Source organism: Corvus kubaryi, unplaced genomic scaffold, assembly GCF_017639235.1.
Source record: "Corvus kubaryi isolate FWS band 111438036 unplaced genomic scaffold, C.kubaryi_AGA036_p1.0 133, whole genome shotgun sequence".
In the NCBI taxonomy this organism is placed as follows: domain Eukaryota; kingdom Metazoa; phylum Chordata; class Aves; order Passeriformes; family Corvidae; genus Corvus; species Corvus kubaryi.
This window is the reverse complement of record NW_024580667.1, coordinates 30,110,149-30,131,257: the sequence shown is the minus strand read 5'-3', so window position 1 is coordinate 30,131,257 and position 21,109 is coordinate 30,110,149. Positions and strand designations below refer to the sequence as shown.

At 41.2% G+C, this 21,109-nt stretch overlaps 1 protein-coding gene across 2 annotated transcripts in view; it reads right to left on the bottom strand.

Moving 5' to 3' along the window:
• The window catches only part of LOC121670831 (cohesin subunit SA-2-like), a 62,847-nt gene that overhangs the window by 37,291 nt on the left and 4,447 nt on the right, over nucleotides 1-21,109 (bottom strand). For both annotated transcript variants that reach the window (XM_042041679.1, XM_042041670.1), the window contains 10 exons: nucleotides 20,710-20,794; nucleotides 19,953-20,099; nucleotides 18,416-18,512; nucleotides 17,329-17,405; nucleotides 11,390-11,461; nucleotides 8,773-8,977; nucleotides 7,533-7,684; nucleotides 6,203-6,276; nucleotides 5,646-5,769; nucleotides 810-908 (listed from right to left, as the gene is read on the bottom strand). In XM_042041679.1, coding sequence (XP_041897613.1) covers nucleotides 810-908; nucleotides 5,646-5,769; nucleotides 6,203-6,276; nucleotides 7,533-7,684; nucleotides 8,773-8,977; nucleotides 11,390-11,461; nucleotides 17,329-17,405; nucleotides 18,416-18,512; nucleotides 19,953-20,099; nucleotides 20,710-20,794 — 1,132 coding nt within the window. The remainder of the gene's footprint in view (nucleotides 1-809; nucleotides 909-5,645; nucleotides 5,770-6,202; nucleotides 6,277-7,532; nucleotides 7,685-8,772; nucleotides 8,978-11,389; nucleotides 11,462-17,328; nucleotides 17,406-18,415; nucleotides 18,513-19,952; nucleotides 20,100-20,709; nucleotides 20,795-21,109) is intronic.

Sequence of the window (21,109 nt, the reverse complement as noted above, 5' to 3'; positions counted from 1 at the left end):
TATTAGCAACTGCTTTGATATACAAGTAAGCCCTGCACCTTTTGCAAAAAGAACACTGATCGCCACCACATGCAGGCATTGATTTGTCCTGACATTGAATCATGTTGTGATTACTGAGATATCAGCTGCATCATCTTGAGCTTTGTTATTCAAATACTGAGAAGGTGCAACCCTGCTAGGATAAGAGCAGTTGACAAAATCATTACCAAGGCCAGGGTTGAAAAAAGTAAAGGGCTTACTTCTTAAATGAGTCAGGATGTTGGAAAATGATAAAGGCAGAGTACAGGATCAGTGAATCCACAAAACAAGCTCTCAAAACTACAATGTATCACCTGATTTGTTCAGAAAGGAGATAAGGGATCCTTCTTCAAGACTCATACTGACATGGTAGATCGAGAGAGAGCCATTCCCACATCAGTGTGATACATGGACAGCCAGTCCACTACCTACAAGGTTAACCCATTATCAGGGGCAGCAAAAAGGGGATCTTTAGCATATGAAATTCTTTGTCACCTGCCAAAGATCCTGTAAAAAAATCTGGGCCAATCTGGATAAATGGCAGAGACAACTGACCACAGTGCATACTAACACCATTTTGTGTGAACTAAAGTGAAATGGAAAATTCCATAGAAACAGAAAGAAACACCTCAGCAAAACTCCTTCATCCACTCAGTCAACAAGGCTGTTTCTGCAGGAGTCTAAGTTCCTCTCAGTCAAGAGAGTGGGGAGATCAGCTCTGATCAAAACATCAGGTCCTGTGTATACACCCAACCTATACTTAAAAAAACAGCAAACAGTAATTTATTTACCTTGAATCTGTTAGTAAAGAGATCCATCCTGGAAACAAGTTCTTTTCTGCTATAAATTCCCTGCAGTCCCAGAAGACACTTCAACCGTACTTCAGCTTGCTGCAAGACAAAGAGAAATTGGCTAACAGTAAAACACACATATATATCCTTATTTTTCACTATCAGCATTTATATCATGTAAATAAGAGTTCTTTGTGGGTTCCTACAGCAGGTTATTCAAATGTTGCCCCATCTTCTTGATTAGTGACATCAGTACCATTTTGTCTGTGTGTACACTCTCTCTCTCACACACACAGAGGAAGCCTGCAACGAGCCAAACTTAAAGGTAACATCAAAGTTTGTGTTAGGCTCCCTAAGAGTGAAAGAAACTCTCACAGACATCACAGTTAATAAAAGCAACAGAATGCAAAAGATACAGGGATTTGCTATTCATCTGTTAAAGATACAAAGACAGGAGTATGGATGACCTACTTAGTACAACCAGCACTCTCCCATATATCAGACTTTGCTTGCTTCTTTTCAACAGTTGACTGGGACAATTGTTAAACACAGACAAGGAGTCCAAGAAATTCTGGATTTCTCTAGATTCCCAGAGGAAGAGGTACAACTCAGAAATGCAATGGTTTATCACTACGGATTCTTACAGAGTTAAGTGTCATTCTTTCTCCCTATTTCTATTTTACGCTAGACACAGTACTTTAAGTATTCTAGGAAAAGGGTTGCTTTGAATTCAGCCTAATTAGTTAATTTAGGCAAAATATATTTATCTGTACAGGGTGTTATTTCATACTATTCGTACTCCTGCTTCATAAATGCCTCAAAAAGAAGTCTTTTCCTTAGCCAGCTTTTCAGTTATCTCATGCATATTGCTACACCTTTCAAAGGACACAGTTTTAAATCGCATTAGGAAAGTGATTTTGATGATCCAACATAGAAAAATCATGTGTTCTGTAAATTTATAATGCCAAGCTATCAGCAGAGACACTAAAATGATTTGCAGGCTTTGAATCTCTTCATATTTCTTTCTTAATTCCACTTGCTAACAATAGCAGTAAGAATAAACATGGAAATCCAAGAAAGGAGACCACCTACACATAGGATATCCATTGCTACAAGTTCCTGTTCACCTGCTTAGATGGAAAGCCAAGGATGATACCCAGTGGCAGGCTCTGACTAACAGTTTTGCTTAAGACAGCTTTTTGCTAGAAATATAAAATGAAAGATCAACAGGTAACAATGTACACTGCTCTCTAATGTGCGCATGACACACCAGCAGTATTTATTCTACATCATAATTCAATTATAAAGTTTCTGAGGAAGAGACTGTTGCCCACATCTCCTGCTTCCTACAGCCACAAGGGCTGCACAGCACAGAACTCTCTCAACAGACAGTCCCAGGGTGGCACCCATCACTGCACAGTGGCACAAATTCAGCTCAGCCAATGTACTGCAAAACTGGCTTCAGCTGCCCTTGGTTCTTTTTCACAACACTCTGCTTGTGAACAGGGACTGAATTTGTGCTTGGGAAAAGGCACAACAGTGTGCACTGGTTTGCTGAATGGTCATTTAGCTCTTGGCATGTGCCTGGTAACGTCATTTGTCAGTCAGGTAGAGTCAAGCATAGGCCTGCAGACATAAAGTGTAACACATTAAAGTATACTACATCCCTTCTGAGGTATCCTGTTCCTACCCAAAAGCTCTCAGTCACAACCCCATACATGGATGTTTCTTTACATGCTGAGAAAATTAGTAACCAGAAACAAATAACTACTTCTATGACTACTTCTGCTATTTTCCTGTTTTCATCTGGGTCAACACTCCCCACATTATGAGCTAGGGAGGTCTATTTCTGAGTTATTCTTGGATAGCAAAGACAATCCAACTGTCTTTCGAGGTAAAACAATTTTAAAAACTTCCCTCTCTCTCCCCAGCCCCCCCCAGAATATATATCATACATATGCCCAAAGACATGAGCAGAAAACCGCTATGTTAACAGGACCATTTGAAAAAGTATTTCATAAGTGGCCATACTCATGGGATCAGCTTCTACAGCCACGTTGGACAGAAGGCAAAACTAAAAGCCCTTTACATTTCCTGTAGTTTGCCAGGAGGATCACATGGTCAGGACACAGAAGCTCATTTCAACTGCATGTTCCTGCTTCCACAGGATTTCTTTGAGTGTTTTTCAAAATAGTCTAATGAGAAAACCTCAACAACTTGCCCTGAAGTTCCAGACAAAGCTAGGCCAACACAGACATCCCAAGTGTGCATGTCCATGGTCTCTGCCTTCCTGTTTGCTAGTTCTGCCTTCTGCTTTTCCCATCCTTATTCTTCACGGTCTTCATTTTTCTGATCTCTAACTCAGACCTTTCTCCACAGCACTTCCCTTAACACCTGCTGCTCTGTTCAGCACTGGTTTGATTCAATCTGAATGCTGATTTAGGCACTGTATATTCTCTTGGAAGAAAACTAGAGCCTTTGAGTACAAGTTAAGAGCCTGGGTTTCACAAATGCACTGATAGGTGACTGGGCTTACACATAACATCCAAATGCAAACAACTGTCAGATTTATTATCAACTGCTCCTTGGTCCTCAAAACAAAAAAGTTAAATTATTTCTAACAGATGAACATAAACTACTTGAAAGCATATCTTTACAGCACTGTTACACAGTTCTTAGCAGGCCAAAGGAGATCCTCATATGCAATTTTGAACATCTTTTAATGGTTCATATGAGGTTATAATGGCAAAATGGTATCTCATGGGGAAGAAAGATTGTTTATCTTCAAATATAAGACTCTGAAGACAAAAATGTTAATTTTATACTTACTTCCCCTTCCTCTCTCCCCTTTAAATCCTCATAAATGACTGAACCTTATCTCTGTTTACAGCACTGTAGATGGCCAGGTTTTCCCCCACCCTCAGACCACTTTTGTGGTTGTTCCACTCTGCAGCCTAAATTATTTGGCAAACTTCTCTGTTATATATACTAAAAGAAAATTTGCTCTGGGAGATAGCAGTTTCTTGCCATCCACCCCCAACAAGGTGGGAGAGAAATGCTTATTAAGAGTAGTGGGAAATTACATTCGTATGTCCTGGTTTCAGCTAAGGTGGGAAGGGAAGGGAAGGGAAGGGAAGGGAAGGGAAGGGAAGGGAAGGGGTGAGCGAAAGGCTGTGTGGTGTTTCATCTCCAGCTGGGCTTAAAACCATGACAGTATATAAAAACACTGCTGCCCCTGTGGATGCCAAAAATGCCCTGCTCTCATTTTGAAATCAGGCAATTTGACAGTGGCTGCAAAGCACAAAGCACAAAGCACAAAGCACAGCCAGGACTGCAGCCACCAGTAGTGGCACACTATCAGGTCTCAGCCAAATGTAGAATATGGAAGACACCTCACTTTATCTCACTCTGCTTGCATCTGCATTGCTTTCAGACAAAAAAGGCTTTCGAAAAAACAACCATTTCCAGTTTCCAGTAAATGGCTCTGGGTGAGCTGTGTGCATTAATCAGAGACACCAGCTGTTAATTTTCACTGTAGAGTACTGCGAATGAAGACACATCATCTTCAAAAAAATGACTTTTTCTTTTGAGAATTCTCCAAACTGAACATGTACTAAAAAGATATTGTGATGAGATAAAATTTATGCAGGAAAAAGCGGCAGTTCCTGATAGATTTGTCATCCCAAAAACCCAAGTGCCACCTCTAGAGGGACGGCACAACGCCGGGAAGCAGGAGCCTCGCGCGCCCCCTCCTGGCTCCCTGGCAGGGTACAACCTGATTCACAGAACACAAACATTGCCCGGAGCTCACTCAAATTCCCGGATGTTTCGGGATGCACACGGGAGCTACAGACACCTTCAAAGGCGGCCTGCAGAAGCCTAGCGTGTCGATTTCGCTCATCAGCTATTCACGATAAATATTCCTATCCTTCTGAAGTCTCTCTCATGCATTTTCGAAGCAAGAGAAAAAGTGTATTTTCACAGAATAGCAGGATGGGTCAGGTTGGAGGGGACCACAGCGGATCATCTGGTCCAACCTCCCTGCTCAAGCAGGGTCATCCTAGCACAGGATTGTGTCCAGACAGTTCTGAACATCTCCAGCGAGGGAGACTCCACAACCTCTCTGAGCAATCTCTTCTAGTGAACAGTCACCCACACAGTAAAGAAGTTCTTCCTCACATTCCAGGCCAACTTCCAGGGTATCAGTTTTTGCCCATTGCATCTTGTTCTATTGCTTGGTGCTTTGGACTTACTGACTTCTTTTTGGGTTTTTTGATCGTTTGTTTTGGTGGTTTTTGGAGGATTTTTAAATGTGCCTCTACTCAAAAGAAAAAACAAACTATAAGGAAGGAAAAGGAGAAAACCCTTTGGGAAATGGCTGGACTTTCTGTAAATATTTTCTGTATTATGTCCAACTCCAGATGAGAAATGCAATATTGAACTATTCTACTATAGGCAATATTTATTTGCTCATTTTTATAAATTTAAACAAAATTTTAAATGTCCATCAAGCTAAAAGCATAATTTCAGTCAACATTTAACACTCCCAAAGGATATAAACCATTTTACAATTCAGAAATAACTCCCAATTCAGTGACATATAAAAATAAATGCACACACTGGGATTCACACAGAACTGGAAAAAATGTTCTCTGTTCTTTAGTGTTAAAATGGCTTTAAAAATAAAACCTGAATTGGGGAAGAAAGTAAACTCTTTTTGTACCACGACAGTCCTTAATATCTACTCCGAAAATAAATGCTAGGATTCTTTAAGAAAAATTTAAAACAAAAAATCCCATGTACTGCCCCAAGTAAAAAAAAAATTTAAAACTTTACCTTATCGTACAGCATCCACCCAACATATTTTAAGTAGCTGTCATTCAAAAAAGCATCTGGGTATGTTTTAATCCAGCTGCTAATTTCTTCAATGCAAGTTGCTCTGATTTCAGGGATAACATCACTGTGAAATCATAAAATTGCAATATTAATACATTAAAAATTAATTTTAAAACTAATTGTATTATTTGCAATATTTTTATGTTCTGGAATTGCAAAAGCATGTATAATTCAAAATATTCCAAGTATCTTCATACTAATATTATAAGTTAGTCGTCAATCAATACTTAGACCAGTTTTAGCCACAAACTATTTAGCAATTCTGGATATCTTCTCATTCACAAATGTGCTGCTCTACAGCCAGCAGGAAAAACTGAAAGAACACACTCAAGAGGTTCTTTTGGAAGCCCAAATTCTTAAAAATTATTTAACTGCTACACTTTCCTTGACACCATCAGTGCCTCCAGGATGTTTAACTTGATTCTCATATCTCTACAGTCTGAGCAAGAGTTTCTTGGGAATGCAGATACATATCACAGCTTTGTTTTTACTCTTACCGGTAGCGGTTTAGAAATGTCCCTTTGAAAATAGCATTCATCATGTTCTGTATCTCTAGAAGCTTATGCTCATACTGAAATACAAAGAGAACTGAATGTTAATATTGGTTCCACAACTCACTACACACGAGAAATTTGCATTAGGGCCCTTGGAACACTACTGTGGTGCAAACTGCTGGTGTTTACACATGGTACCAACATAAAATGAGTGGTCTGTATCTGCACTAGCAACTGGCCTTTTTGTAACCACGTCCCAAGGAATGCTTTATCAGATACCAACTGCTAGCCTGGGAAACAAGGTACTTGTTTGATACGGTGGATCTTGATCTATCAGAAATCACACAGAAATATACAGCACAACTATTAAGCAATCTTCACACATAGATCCAAACTCTCTTTCCATGTACTTGAACAGAGACGGAAGAAAGGCAGACAAAGGAATTTTCAAAATACACAATGAGCATATTAAAAAACTGAATCCTGAAAAAACTTCTGAAAATCCAAGTCACCTAATAAAAATATTCTGTCATCAACAGCATCAGGAAGGGTGACAAGTTTGGGTTTTCCCTCCAACGCACCCGTTTCCTCTGTCTTTCCCATCAGATCAGACTTATGATGATGCTAAAATATCCTGTCTCACCCAAACACTCCTTCCCACAAAAATGGTGTTGTTTCTGTAACAGAGAAGTCCACGGACATCTAAAACTCAGAACAGAGATAAGTGATTCTAAGGTCAGGAGACAAGGAGCCATACTTGATGTTCATACATCAAGTCACCTCCTCCCTCAAGCCAGAGTTATTTTTTACAGCTATAGCTCTGCCTCTGGGAGTTGAAAAGGAGCTGTCTGCTTGAGCAGGGAAGAAACAACAGAAGCTGAACAGCAAAAATGATACTGGACATCCCTGAAGTTCAATCCGTTTCTATAATGCTTTACTTACACAGAAATGACAGTTATCATGCGTCCTTTTTGATTCATCGCTAAAATTTGGGCTTGCAATTTGTACAAACACATACAAAACTGCACTCCACAACACCAGAGCTACTGAGACAATTAAATTTCTGGGTAAATCCATATTTGTGTGAAGATCAAGGGCTAATGATGCCAATTCAGAAAAGCAATCAGTAGGACACACATCACAGGTTAACAATACAAAAGGCAGTTACTACCTTAGTCATTTTTGTACCACTCAATCTAGCCAGTCACACCTGCTCTGCACTATGCATTAGATAAACATATAAACTCAAAGAGCTGCAGAGACCCAAAAGCAAGCAGCCAGCAATCCTTGTTTTACATGTTCACACATCTCCCATACAAGACACCTCCCTAACCTCTTTCCTTTTTCTCTCTAGCTGATCAAGTCTGTAACTGGTCCTCTTGCCGCTTATCCTCCGCTTCTCCACCTCATACAATCTTTGAGCATTGTGTTTGTTGACATCAAGGTTCAGATGGATGCCTACAACTGCTGTCAGAAGTTTCATTGCTAGAAAAGAAACAAACCCAGCACAATTAGCTTAGCTCAGAGATATGCAGCATGAACATATTCACCACTTTACCAGAAAAAGGATATGGTTAGCCAAATCCAGTTTATATCCAAAATATGAACAAGTACTAAATTATACTAATTTGTTTTAAAACACAGTGTTTATTTTAAAGGCAGACAATGACCAAAAAGGGAAAATTAAGTTCTATTTCTGGTGATTTATAACTTTTGGTCATAGTTCTGGTCAGAGAAGTAATTTACTGGGCAACTCTCTTCCTAGTTTATGTAATTCTGACTTTTCTGCAAAAGAATCTAGAATTGTGGAACACCTGATTGTCAGTAACCAAAAAAAAAAAAAAAAAAAAACACCAAAAAAAACCCCAAAACCCGTGAAGCTGGCTCAGAAATGGCTGGGAATCTTAATATACTACTGAAATTGACAAAAATTCACACCATTCCTCTAAGGACTGCTGCATTGTTTGAACAGATTACAAGTTGTTTTTTTGAGCCCTCAAAGCAAACAGCATACTTTAGAATAAATTATACTTTAAGTGCTCTTTGCATGGCAAAGAGGGTATTTACTGGCTTTAGGGAAAAAAAGTAGTAGCTTTAGTGTCATCATGGTGCATGAAGCAAAAATGTGCAACAAGCAACGTTCTTTTAGCACAGAGACCACAAGAATAGCAGCTCTCCAAAGGAAGCTTCTTTAAGTGAAACATTTACTGCAACCTCATCACATTAATTAGTAGAGGGAGAAAAATAACAAAATAGAAAACTGTGAAAATTTTACTGAAAAATATAATACTCGGAACAGCAAAATTCTGAAGTCAGTCATGACAGGCATTAAAGATTTCTTTCTAAAGAAAAAACTGGGTCAGATCTATCGTATCTAAAGCATTCAAATTCAATTCAGATACAGATGGGAACAAACAGGTTATATTATAGACATTTATACAACATACACTAGGAAGAAGGTACTCTCAGTGCATAAGAGAAGTGCTCCAGTAAACAGTTTTTCGATTTAGAGCAGTTTTTACACAACTCAGTAAAACTCAGCACCTTTACAGCAGCTCTGCAAGTAATTTTACCTGCCAAAGTGCTTGTGTGCCTGAATGCTCTGACCATGGAATCTGCTAAGCCTGTAAGCAGCGAGATGATGGTGTCCATCAAGTAGTTATCATACAGGATGCTGCACTGGCACTGCTGGACAAGCACTGCAATGAATTCACAGAAATTGGCCTTGAACTTCTTCCAGTAGGGTCCTGTTCTGATGAGTGGGTAGTCTTCATTGTCCTGCACAAGAAAGAAAAGTTGAGAGAAAACACACTAATTAGTTCTGTTTGGGCAACCACATCTCTCCCACCGAACATCAGAGAGTTTTGCTGACAGTTTCACTTCACCCCCCCCATAACTTTTTTCATGGTTAGTATTCCAAAGTAGGGACAAGCAACTAGAATACAAGCAAGCAGAGAGACAAAATAACTTTATTAGAGCTCCACTGCCACAAAAAATTTCACATTTGAAAGCAATGTATGCGAGGTAGCTGTGAACAGACAAAGGAGGAAGAAAGTGTGTGAAGGCAGAGCAGAGTAAGTAACTTTCACTGGCATAAACCATGAGCACTCCTGGCCTCTTCTACTTCCTCACAGGTAGCAGTGCTTCCCCACTTCCCTATCCTTCCTCTTCCTGCAAAAGCATGGTAAAACCCAGTCAGAAAATTAAGTGAAAAGTGGAGACAAACAACTGGGGTGTGAACAGGATGGGACTGTTCTTCTCAGCACTGCCAGCTTGAGGAGTTTATCAGGCTAAAGCTTAATGCCAAATACTTGGTCATTCACCTTTACCACCTGCACCTGGGTCTCCAAAAATCCCCACAGAAACAGTAAGTGGGCAATACCTTGGACATCATGCAAAAAGCAAGTTACAATGAAACCGTAAGTGTCCACAGTATGGTTGATACTGCCAGGAGGAAAGCAGACAGAAGGAAGTTGAAATGACTTCTCATGCAAAATAGAGGAAAGCACACTAGAAAGACTTTGTAAATGGCAACCTCAGACAGTGTGAACATTTATTTCATTTACACCTCACAGATCCCAGGAATGGCTCAGAATATGAATTTGCATCTTGATAGTTTCCAGGTGTGAGTGGAGTCAAGGAACTCCAAAACTTCGCTCACTATGGAGAACTTCATCCTGAAGGCAGGCCACTGCTCAGCTAGTCCTTTACCAGCAGGCAAACACCTTCTCAGCCACATTCTAACACAGCTTCACACCCAGCATAACCTGCTGTGTTGCTGTGACCCAGCCCACTGTGGCGCTGGGGCAGCGTAATGCCAATCAATCCCAGCCCATCCCCGGGACAGAGTTCCCCGAACAGGCAGACTCAGAGGGTGGGTCGAGGGGCAGCTCAGAAGCCTAAGCTGCACCCCCTGGGCGGTGCCCGGGTACAAGCCGCCTCCCCTATTACTCGGTTGTTCACTGGTTCTTTGTTAGAACTCCCGCCTCTCTGTTTCCCCCAGTGGCTCTTGTTAAATTGTATCCTCCCCCTGGCTTATAGCTCATTGGTTGTTTTCCCCTTTCCCCACAGCTTTCAAATTCCCTATAAAACCCAGGACAAGCCTCAGAGGGGATCCCATAGCATTCCATCCCTTCCAAGCTTGTTCAGGTTGGAAAACTTCTAACAATAAACCTGTTAGGAGGCAGACCAGAACAGCCTCCCTCTTCCTTTGTCTCCGAGCTAACATGAGCCGATCCCATCGGCTCCTGCCGTGTTCCCTCGGCAGAGAAGCCAGCTAGCCAGCCCAGCCAGCAGCTCCCTTCCTGATGCCGAAGTCACTTCAGCGACGCAGAGAAGTAACGCAGCTGGACTCTCTCTGACCTGGGGCTCGCCAGAGCTCATGCCTCGAGCACAAGTACTGCGTTAGGCTGGCGCCCAACCTGCGTACTCCTGAGCTTACAAAGTACTCTTCATGTTCTTCTCTCGTAACTTTGTTTCCAAAGCACAGGGGCTGCTGCTTTCTTTAAAGAGAAATGCAAATACAGACTGATCACATGGCTGGCTGCAACCCAAAGCACATTGGGAATTTGGAGTATGTTCCTGACCAGGCTGTAAGAGTCAGTTCAGAGCCCAAACAGCAGTAGCAAGTGCCAAAACAGAAGGGTAAGTTTCCAGGAAGCCTCAGTCAATGCTCCTTGATCATGACATGGACAGTAGAAAGACCACCTACAACTTCAGGAAATATCTTCTTTATCACCATAGCTTACTCCTCAATCTGAAAAGCAGCACAAAATACACAAAGACCTCCCTCACTTTTTAAGAGCATTTCTACTGTCCATGTTTATCACACTGGGGTACTGTTTAATGGTAATATGCATGCTGTAAATATATACCATATAGGCATATACCTAAATTTAGGCACCTAACTTGGGATTTCCTTAGATTCCTTTCATAACCACTAGAGAAGCAACTCTGCTTCCAGAAACCAGTCAGATTAGGCCCATAACATAAGTTCTTCCAAAGAACTATTCAAATCACTCAACAGAGTGATGTGAGCTCCCGTTCTTACTCAACCTGGAAATATTTCCTTCTTTCATACAGAGTCTACAGAAAGAGAGAAAAGTCAAAATGAAGCGCCAATAAGGAGTTTAGATCAATTCCCCAGAGAAAAGGCTATACTACAGTTGTGGAGAACTACAAGAGCCCTACCATGTCCACCGGCCAAGTAACTGTCAGGATCCAAGGATAGGCCATGAATTTCTTGTACTGCAACCCAGTTTCCTGTAACACAGGAGGCAAAATTTTGAAAGCTTGTTAATGAAATGGCACAGAGAATTAATGGACAAAAGCATTACAAAACATGCAAGATATTTCGAAGGCCATTAGAACTTCAAACAGTGTGTGTTACAGGTGACCTACACAATCCAAAATATTATGCAATATCTAAATCTTTCTCATCTGGGTTTTGGTGCTTTTTATAACCAATGACAGAAGAAAAAAATACTTTTTATATAAAACCTGAGTTGTCTTGTTACAAATAGGAGATAACTTGTTTTCAGAATTTGTAAGCAAACATATACAAGGTTTCATTATTAATTCTAAGACATGGCTCCTCAGCAAGTCTAAGTATATATCCCTTTTCAACATTTGGTACCTAGATACTGTAAAATATCTAAACCCTAAAAAAAAAATTCTGAGCTTTTTCAAATTAGAGATAAATGTTTTCAGCACTAGTGTGACTTGATTCAAAGATGTTTTCTCAGCTCTGCAATTATTCCAAGACAAAAGGCATGAAATCTAGAGTTCTTCATCAGTTCAGTGAAGCTCAAGTATTTCTGTCCCCATCTAGCTGTACAGTTATGCACAAAACTCTTCCCTTCCTAAATGTTTCAGCAACAAAATGGGAAAGGGAAGAAAAACTACTTAAGAACAAAGAACTGCAAGAAGTAAATGTCACAAGCAGGAACAAAAGCAGAAGAGAGAAACAGAGTACCTTAAAATAGAATAAAAACATAAAACAGTGTAAAGACAAGACTGTCTCATCACTGAGGAATACCACAGCTCACAAAGATGAAATAAATGCCTCAATGACCACATTAAAGCCATTATCTGCTTCCAGTATCAGTACAAATTTTCACAGAATTACAGAAAGACTGAAATTGAGAGGGACTCTTTGAGATCACCTAATCCAACCCCACCTGCTCAAGCAGGGTTAGCCAGAGTAGGCTGCCCAGTGCTGTGTGTGACCAGCACCTCTGCTCTCAACCCCTGGTGACGTGGTTAGCATAACTAATGCCATTTTAAGTAGCAAGCAGCCCTTCTCTGTGACCAAGCAGGTCATGTATTCATTCACTCCCTCTTCCTCATTACGAGGCCCTGAAGGTCCTGTGAACCAAGCAGACAAATCAAACAGATTAATTCCCCTCCCTCATAGTCTCATGGTTCCTGGATGCCAGGCCAATTACTCCCTGCCTTGAAGGTCCCAGGCATCCAGCCAGGGAGGTCATGGTGATGAGCCAGTCACAGAACAGGGAAGCATCATAGCACCCAGAGCACTGTCAATAAAATCAAGGTACTGCAAGGCCAAAGTGAACTTTGACCAGAACTCCTGCTGGACAGTGAGACCTGAGCTATGTTATAAATTCTATATTATGCTATTATATTGATTCTGCTTGTAGAAATCCTGTGCCATTTTAATCATAAATTCTGTGCTATACTAATCATAACACAGTGTTAAGAAATAAAGCTTTAATTGTAACTACAATTGGTGCCATCAACATTCTGTCAAAGATCCCTAAAAGTACATGTCTGTTCCCTCAGTGGCAGGTGATGCCACGTGCAGTCAAATAACATCTTCAGAGACTCCACAACCTCTCTGGGTAACCTGTTTCACTGTCTGACCATCCTCACAGTAGAAGTTTTCTTGTGTTCAGCTAAAATTCTGTACATTTCAGTTTGTGCACATTGCCCATCTTGGCTTGCCTTTGTGCTCACTGTCTCACTGTGCACCATTGAGTGGAGTTGTGCTTCCTCCTTGTCTGACACATGAGGTATTTTAACATATGGCTGAGAATCCTCTGAGCCAGCTTCTTTATAGACTGAACAGGCTCAATTCTCTCAGCCTCTCCTCATATCAAAGATCATAAATCATCTTTGTGGCCCTTCACTGGACTCACTCCAGTAAACCCATCCCTCTCCTGCTCTGTAAGGTCCAGAATTTGACTCGGCACTCCAGATGTAGTCTCAGTAGTACAATCAGAGAAGAAAGATCACCCGCCATGACCTGCTGGCAATGCTCTGCCTAATGCAGCCCAGGAGGTTGTTGGCCAACTTTGCTGCAAGGGTGTGTTGCTGGCTCGTGTTCATTTTGTCACCCACACAGAGACCCTACTCTGAAGAGCTGCTTTCCAGTCAATCAGCCCCCAGTGTGTAGCAGTGCACGGGGTTATTCATCCCCAGGTTCACGGGGTTTCCCGCTGTAGAACGTCATGAGGTTCCCCTCTGCCAAACTCTCCAATCTGTTGAGGTCCCTCTGAACAGCAGAACAACTACCCGATCTAGCAGCTAATCCTCCCAGTTTTGTATCATCTGAAAACTTGCTAAGACTAAACTCTGCTCCAGCTCATTATTAAATATGTTAAACAGCACTGGCCCAAATATCAAACTGGGGTAGAACACTAGTGACTAGCCTCCAACTGGACCTTTTGCCACTGATCATTCTCCCATAGGCCTGGTTGTTCAGCCAGTTTTCAGTCCACCTCACTGACCACTTCACTAACTCATACTTCACCACCATGCTCATGAGGACATTATGAAGGACAGAGTTTAAAGTTTTACTGAAGTCAAGAAAAACAACTTCTGCTGGGGTTTTAGTTGTCCTCCTGGTTTTTTTTCTCTTAAAGGAATTTTCCCCATACATGTTGCCAGGTGTTACAGTGCGGATACTGTAACACACGTATCAAACAAGGAGGCCCATGGAAAAGAAATATATATGGACTGATTCTTGATAGATGTTTCAGAGAAATGTTTATTTCTCCAGCTACATGGCCAGGATTTGCTGAGGAGCTGAGGCAATCATGGGACCAGAGGGTCCCTGCCCACGCAGGGGAACACAAAACAACCAATGGGGAACGAGGCTGACCAGGGGCAGGGAAACCCCATGTCTCCCCCCCAGGGCCCCTCTTCCAGGGCCACATGGCAGGGGGGAAGGAACCCCGACAGCCAGGGGACAAATTACTGGGTGCTTAAGAAAAACAAAAGACCTAGCCACAGAGGTGGGGTGCATCTGGCTACTCTCTTTCACCTGGGTTTGTGGGCAGCCAGTTCTCGGTGTTTGGATGGAGAGAGAGGCTGCTTCTTCGGCTGCCTTTCTTCTACCGGAGAGACCCCGGGATCCCAAGCCCGCCTTCCCTGCCCCACTGGGAGCCTGGCTGCGGCCGCCTTGCCCCGCCGTTGCTTTGAGCCTTCACTACTCTGTAGCCCTGCTCACCCTGCCTGCCCAGACCTCCAGGGGTTCCCACGGCAGCTCCGCAGTTTGGATACATCTCGTCTGCCACATGGGATTTGTGGTCATCCCTGCCGTTCCAGCCTGCTGTTCCCGAGAGTCCGGGATCAGCTGCCCAGCAGTTTGTGAAGCCTTTGTTCCATCCCTTCCCGGGATCCCAGGGCACCGGTGCCGCGTGCTCCCCGAGCTCGCTCCGGAGCGCCCCCTGCAGCCGCGGGGGAACCATCGCACCTGCCCTGCTCACCGGGAGCCGCCAGCGCCCCTGCCGGCTGCGAGCGGAACTGCACCCGAGGGGAAAGGGCCCGACAGCCGAGAAGGCTGGCACTGGGTTTGTGATTGTTTGCTGTTACTGCCAGAGTTGTTGCTGTTTGTTTGACTTGTTATACACATATAGATACATAATAGTAAAGCACTGCTATTCCTGTTCTTCCTGTCTTTGCCTGAAAGCCCCTTAATTTCAAAATTATAATAATTCGGAGGGAAGGGGGTTGCATTTTTTTTCTTCCATTCCAAGGGAGACTCCTGCCTTCCTAGGCAGACACCTGTCTTTCAAACCAAGACATCCACCAAATTACTCTCTTCGTTGCAGTTTGCTATCATGTTGGTTAAGCACTATTTCCCCTTTGTAAATCCATGCTGACTACTCCTGATCACCTTCTTATCCTTCATGTGTTTGGAAATTACTTCCAGAATTAGTGTTTTCTTCACCTTCCCAGGTGAGACTGATCAGTTTGAGTTTGCCAGATCCTCCTTCTTGCCCTTCTTGAAAACAGGAGTGATGTTTGCTTTCTTTAAGACTTCAGGAACGTCTCCCAGTCACCACAACCTTTCAACCAAAAGGGACCTCATGATGACTTCAGACAGGTCCCTCAGCACTCCTAGGTACATTCCATCAGAACATACAGTTTTACACAGGTTCAGTCCATTTAAGTGTTACCTAATCTGGCCCTCCTCCACAGAGGGTAAGTAAAGTACTCTTCGCTCCAGACTTTCCCTCCGGTCTTAGGGACCTGGTATTTCTGAAAGCCAGTCTTACCATTAAAGACAGAAGCAAAGAAGGCATTGAGTACCTCAGGCTCTTCTGTGTCCTTTGTCACAAGGGACCCTACCTCATTTAACTGTGGGCCCATGTTTTCCTTGGGCTTCCTTTCGCTATTGAGGTATTTGTAGGTTCTTTTCTTGTTGCCCTTCACATTTCTTGCCAAACTCAACTCCATTAACATTTCCCACCAACATTAGTGAGGATTTTAGGAGGAAGCATTGGTACAAGGATCTAGTGCTGCTATTAATTAACTGAACAGCAATGCCATGGTCGAATTACTGAAATCATCAAGAATGAACCCTCTGAATGCTAAAAACAAACAATAAAAATCCAAAGGCAAGATGGTATCAAGCAGATATCTGGCAATATTCTCCACTCTCATTACTACTTTCATTATTACTGTCATTAGTTTTCAAAAAATGTTTTTGAAATCACAGTAGTCCCATATGGCACTATTTCTCAACTAACTAAAACCACTAACTTACATTTCCATCTTATTTATGAAAAAGATAAGAGAGAACTTACTTTCTTTACAGAACATGAAGAATACAGCTTCCAAGGCAACTGCAGAACCTGCCTTTTTGCCCACCAAGACAGGTGAAAAGGTTACAGAGCTGTAATACTTCCAGGCTGATGATAACACTAATCACATCTTTGTATCTGCCAGAGCGCCTGCACTACCATGAGTGTTATTCAGGGCTAATTTAGTTGGCAAAGAAATGCCAGATTACTAATTCATATGGCAAGACACATATCGGTTCATTTCTGTCAAAAATCAGCCCAAGTGCTACTACACTTCTAACATGAAGACAACTGTGTTGGCAAATTCATCCTCTGTGGGAATTTCTACAGCAGCTGGTCTTTGAGAAATGTTCAGTTAAAACAAGGCTGATGGCTGCTGCTTGACAAATCAATTCAGAGGTGACAAATATGGGGAAAAAATATCACAGAAGCAACTGTGAGAGCACTGCAGAAAATTTCATGTTGCCATTAGTCAAGGAGCAGTCAAGCAGTGAAACAGCAATGTAAAGATATGCACTTTTCTTAACAATCCACAAGAAATGAGATACTATTTTCACAATTATCTAAAAATCTGAAATGCATTTTTCTTCTTCTATATGACAAAATACAGTAATAAAAAATCGTAATTGTCAGTAAAGCAGAAAGAACGTATTCAAATAAAAGTATCAGCTAAAAATATCTTTGAATTAACTTATCAGTACTCCATATTAGAATTTTTTTAAAGGACCCATCAACCAAATACCAAAGAAACCATTTACCTGTGGCAATGCTGCATTGTATTTACCTCTACAAAGTCACTATCAAAAGAATTCCTAAGAGAAAGATTCAGGAAGACTGCAGTCAGATAGCCCTAATAAAACTCTCAAAATAAAAGTCACTTAAAAAAACCCCATAACCTACTGCTGCTAAAATGGGTCCTTAAACACCAAATTTCTCTTGCAAAAAACCAGGTTTATTTTCCTACATTAATGAAGTGGTACAGAGCTCCTGATAAGCAGCAGGAATTCCATCCATGCTGGCTATTAAGGTAGAGCCTCTTGTTTATATAAAAAAGACACGCAAAATCAAAGCTGTGCCTACCTTATCAAAGGTCTCTGTCATTTTTCGCATGACATCCTTCTTGTGCAAACTTTGAAACATCTCTGCAGTTACCATGCCTAAAAAAGTAGTGTTTTAAAAAGAATTACTGACAACTCTACAACATTATTCAAGTCCAAACCACAGTAAGGACTTTATTAAATTCAGAAACACCAAAGAAAGAGGAATTCTGTTTTATATGTGTACATTGGTACGGGCAACATTATTTATAAAGAGATACACAAATTAATTGATAGGAAAAAGTACTGATGAACCAAAACTGAAATTCACATTAGAGAAGAATGCTCTGTACTGTCTGGAAAGGCTATTTTCTCTGTTCTTTTATTTACTTCAAGGACTGACTAAAATTTTGCCCACTGCTAGTCAAAAACCCCAAAGTATTTCCCATATGAGAAGGCATATTAGACAAAGACCTAGAAAAAAACTGAAGTGTAAAAGGTACATTTCTAGCTGCTTAAATACACTCAGAAGTTTCAAACTAACAGGACAGTTTTCTTCAAACTCATACTTGACATCCTGAAGCACTTCACTACTAGCAGACTGTCCCCAGAAGTCAGTGCCCCAATGCTTGTTATGAAACAGAAAGCTTCACAACCCCCTAGTAAAAGCAACTGCAATGGAGCAAGAGATTGCTTTTCTAGCCACCAAAGCAGGGAGCTGAATTTGCTAGCTGCTTATTCTCAAACAAAGATACAAGCAAAACAAAAGATACCAGGAAATATAAAACAAATGGCAACTGAAACACTGGATTTTAATTAGAACACTCATCAAAAGCACTGTCCCTATGTGGGGATTCTGCAAAGCAATGTGACATGCCACTTCAGAAACCTGACCTTGCAAACCTTGTTCAAATACAACTCTCAGAGCTGGAATGCTGCAAGCACAGCGTCAAAGAATTTAACCAGCAGCATTCTTCTCTATTTCGCCTGCCCATCTGGAGTTCGTCTTAACGAACAATACAGATTACAAGTACACGATTTACTGGAGAGAAAAATTCCATTTCAGAAAGCACACTTCAGACTACTCTCACACACAGACAGTGGAAAAGGCTATGAAAAGGGCAAATTACCTTGACAGCCTGAGCACTGAATGAAGAAGTTGATGAGATCCAGAAGTGCCACATTCCTGTCTTGTTTGTAAGCTTCAATCCAGTCAACTACTACAGACTAGAACAGATTAAAGAAACTCATTAGTCAGGAAGTGAACACAGTTTGCTGCACTCCACTGAGGATACCCATAATAAAGACAAAAACGAACATTGCTCCATCTCCATTAAATTACAAAAACAAGAATAAACTCCAAGCAATTCTGTCCCATATCTAATAGTTCTAAAGACTCTTTCAAGTCTTAAACTGCTTTAGACAATGTTGCCTTTCACAGATGCTTTGCTTCCTGTTAACAGGGAAAATAACCACAGTTTTAATAAACGTAATATAAAAAAAAAAACTGTCCTCCTGAATTCTTGCTAGCACTGAAGAATCAGTTTAATCTAAAAACAAACAAACAGAACAAAAAATCCACACGCACATTTAGCCTCTGCACCATCTAATAATTAGTATTATACTAGCAATTTATCCTGGAAGTTCTCTTTTTCGCTAGTACTTGATTCGTGCAGTAGGTTTGAAACAGTTCACATACTACACATAAGCCAACAACAACTCCAAATTTCATCTGTAGGGTGGTACAGCCTACAAACTGTAAGTGATATGGATCTCCTGGGACAAGCCATCCAGGCTTCAACCCACCAGTAGTTCCATACACATCGAATAAATTCCAGCAGCAACAGAACTCAAGCTCTGCTGCCTTTCCAAGGCCTTCCCATGATGGCTGGCACAGTAGAAGCCAAGCTCTTCAGGCAGCTCTATTGAAGTTAACACAGCTGTAGCACAGCAAAAGCCACCCACACAAATATCTTGGAAAAATGAAGGTTTCGCATCCAAAATATGAATGTGCGCACACACACACACACACACACTTTGCTTACAGACACTACACACTAGAGATATATGTATAGCTCTATCAAAAAACATCTGGGTCTCCAGATTTTGATACACATATACAAAGACAATATATACGTGTGCTCACAGAATATGGGGAGGTGGGCTTCCTCACATTGAAGAAAGTTGTTAACTATATGGATGCACAGGGAACCTGGCTATTATGCAAGCTGCTGGCAAACTGCATTTGCACAAAGGTAAAAGAAAAATATCAAAAGGCAAGCACAAGGGGGGGGGAAGTTTAAAAAAAATAGGAAAGGCCTGATTTTCAGAATCCTGGACAACAAAAATTTGCTACTGATGAATTTTTTCTTCATTTTTTTAAATAACTAACTATCTTTTTGTATGTTCAGGCATTGCTTTAGGAAGATCGGTTTAGGTACAATTTCCTTCCTCTTTTTAAATATCTGACAGCTACCTTTTCACTAATTTCTTGAAGTTGCAAGATGTTCTTTCCAAGAGCCATGCTCACAGCAGTTTTCCAATCAAACATGTTTCTTCCCCACCTAAGCCAAAATTTAAATGTTCCACAGTATAAATAACAGAAATGACCACTGTTTATCCATCCTCCCTCCACCAAGTGCTTTCAGAACGCAGTGCTAGGAATACCTGCATGGCCTGCTTCCCCATGCTAACCACTTCAAACAAGGTAACTGCCTCAACCACTTGGCCATTCTGCAGCTGGCTCACTCTTCTGTTACCAGTAGAATTCCTCCTTATGTTTTCACACTGTTCTCGGACCTTCCGCTTCTCTCTCTGAAACGAGACAAGTAAACAAAGCATGAGAAAACACAACACACAACAGATACAAGTTTATTTTGCTCTTACTGTAATCATTTCATCAGGCTGCTCAGTTATGCCCCAGGGGCCCCAACAAATCCTTACCAAACACAACCATACTAATAGGGAATGAAAGAAAGGATCTAACAGTTTGAATTTTTTCTCTCAACAATGAGTTATAACCATAGCAAGACATAACAGAAAAGAAGCTTCTGTACAGTTGCACACTACCCAGAAGGCAATTTTCAGTGACAGCTGTCAGTTCTGAAGAATACAAAGCAAGCACAGAAGCTCTTCTATATCTTTTCACTCATAGGTTAAACTCACTACCTACAAATTAACATCAGCTGCACACAAAGCACAGCAAAGGAAAAGCACATGCTGAAATGAGCTGACGGTTCAAAAGCCAGCCTTGAGGCTCTGCTGCCAACGGAATTTGAGGGTCAAGCTGTATCCAGTAACTAGCTTTTAGATGCACTGTGATTGTGGTATGTAATACCCCATTTTGTAGCAACTGAATGAGACACAAAATAAACTCCACAATTGAAAAGAATTAAAACTTTTAAAAGCTTTAAAATTGACTTACTGGTGTTTTCAGGTTGCCATTTCTCACACAGTTGCCATTCTGCGCAGCAGACTCTGGCACAGTCTCATCATGGACAGCATTCTCTCTAAGGTGTAACAAACATGTTGAAGGGGTTAGCAGTCAGTACACAGAACTACACACTTCGGGACAAAAGCAGAAGAAAATAAAAGCAAACACGTGTATTTTAGTATTTTTAATTAATTGTTTGGAAGTGGTGACATTTTGTCACTAAAAACCAAACAGCTAACTTTCAAAGCACAACAGAAATTTGGGGCCTTTTTCAGACTATTGGCTTTCCTTTAAGATATGCAGATAATTAGAAAACTAGCAAAGCTATCAAACATATCAAGGAAGTATAAAATAAGTAAATGAAACAGAAAGCTAATGTTGACTTAATGCA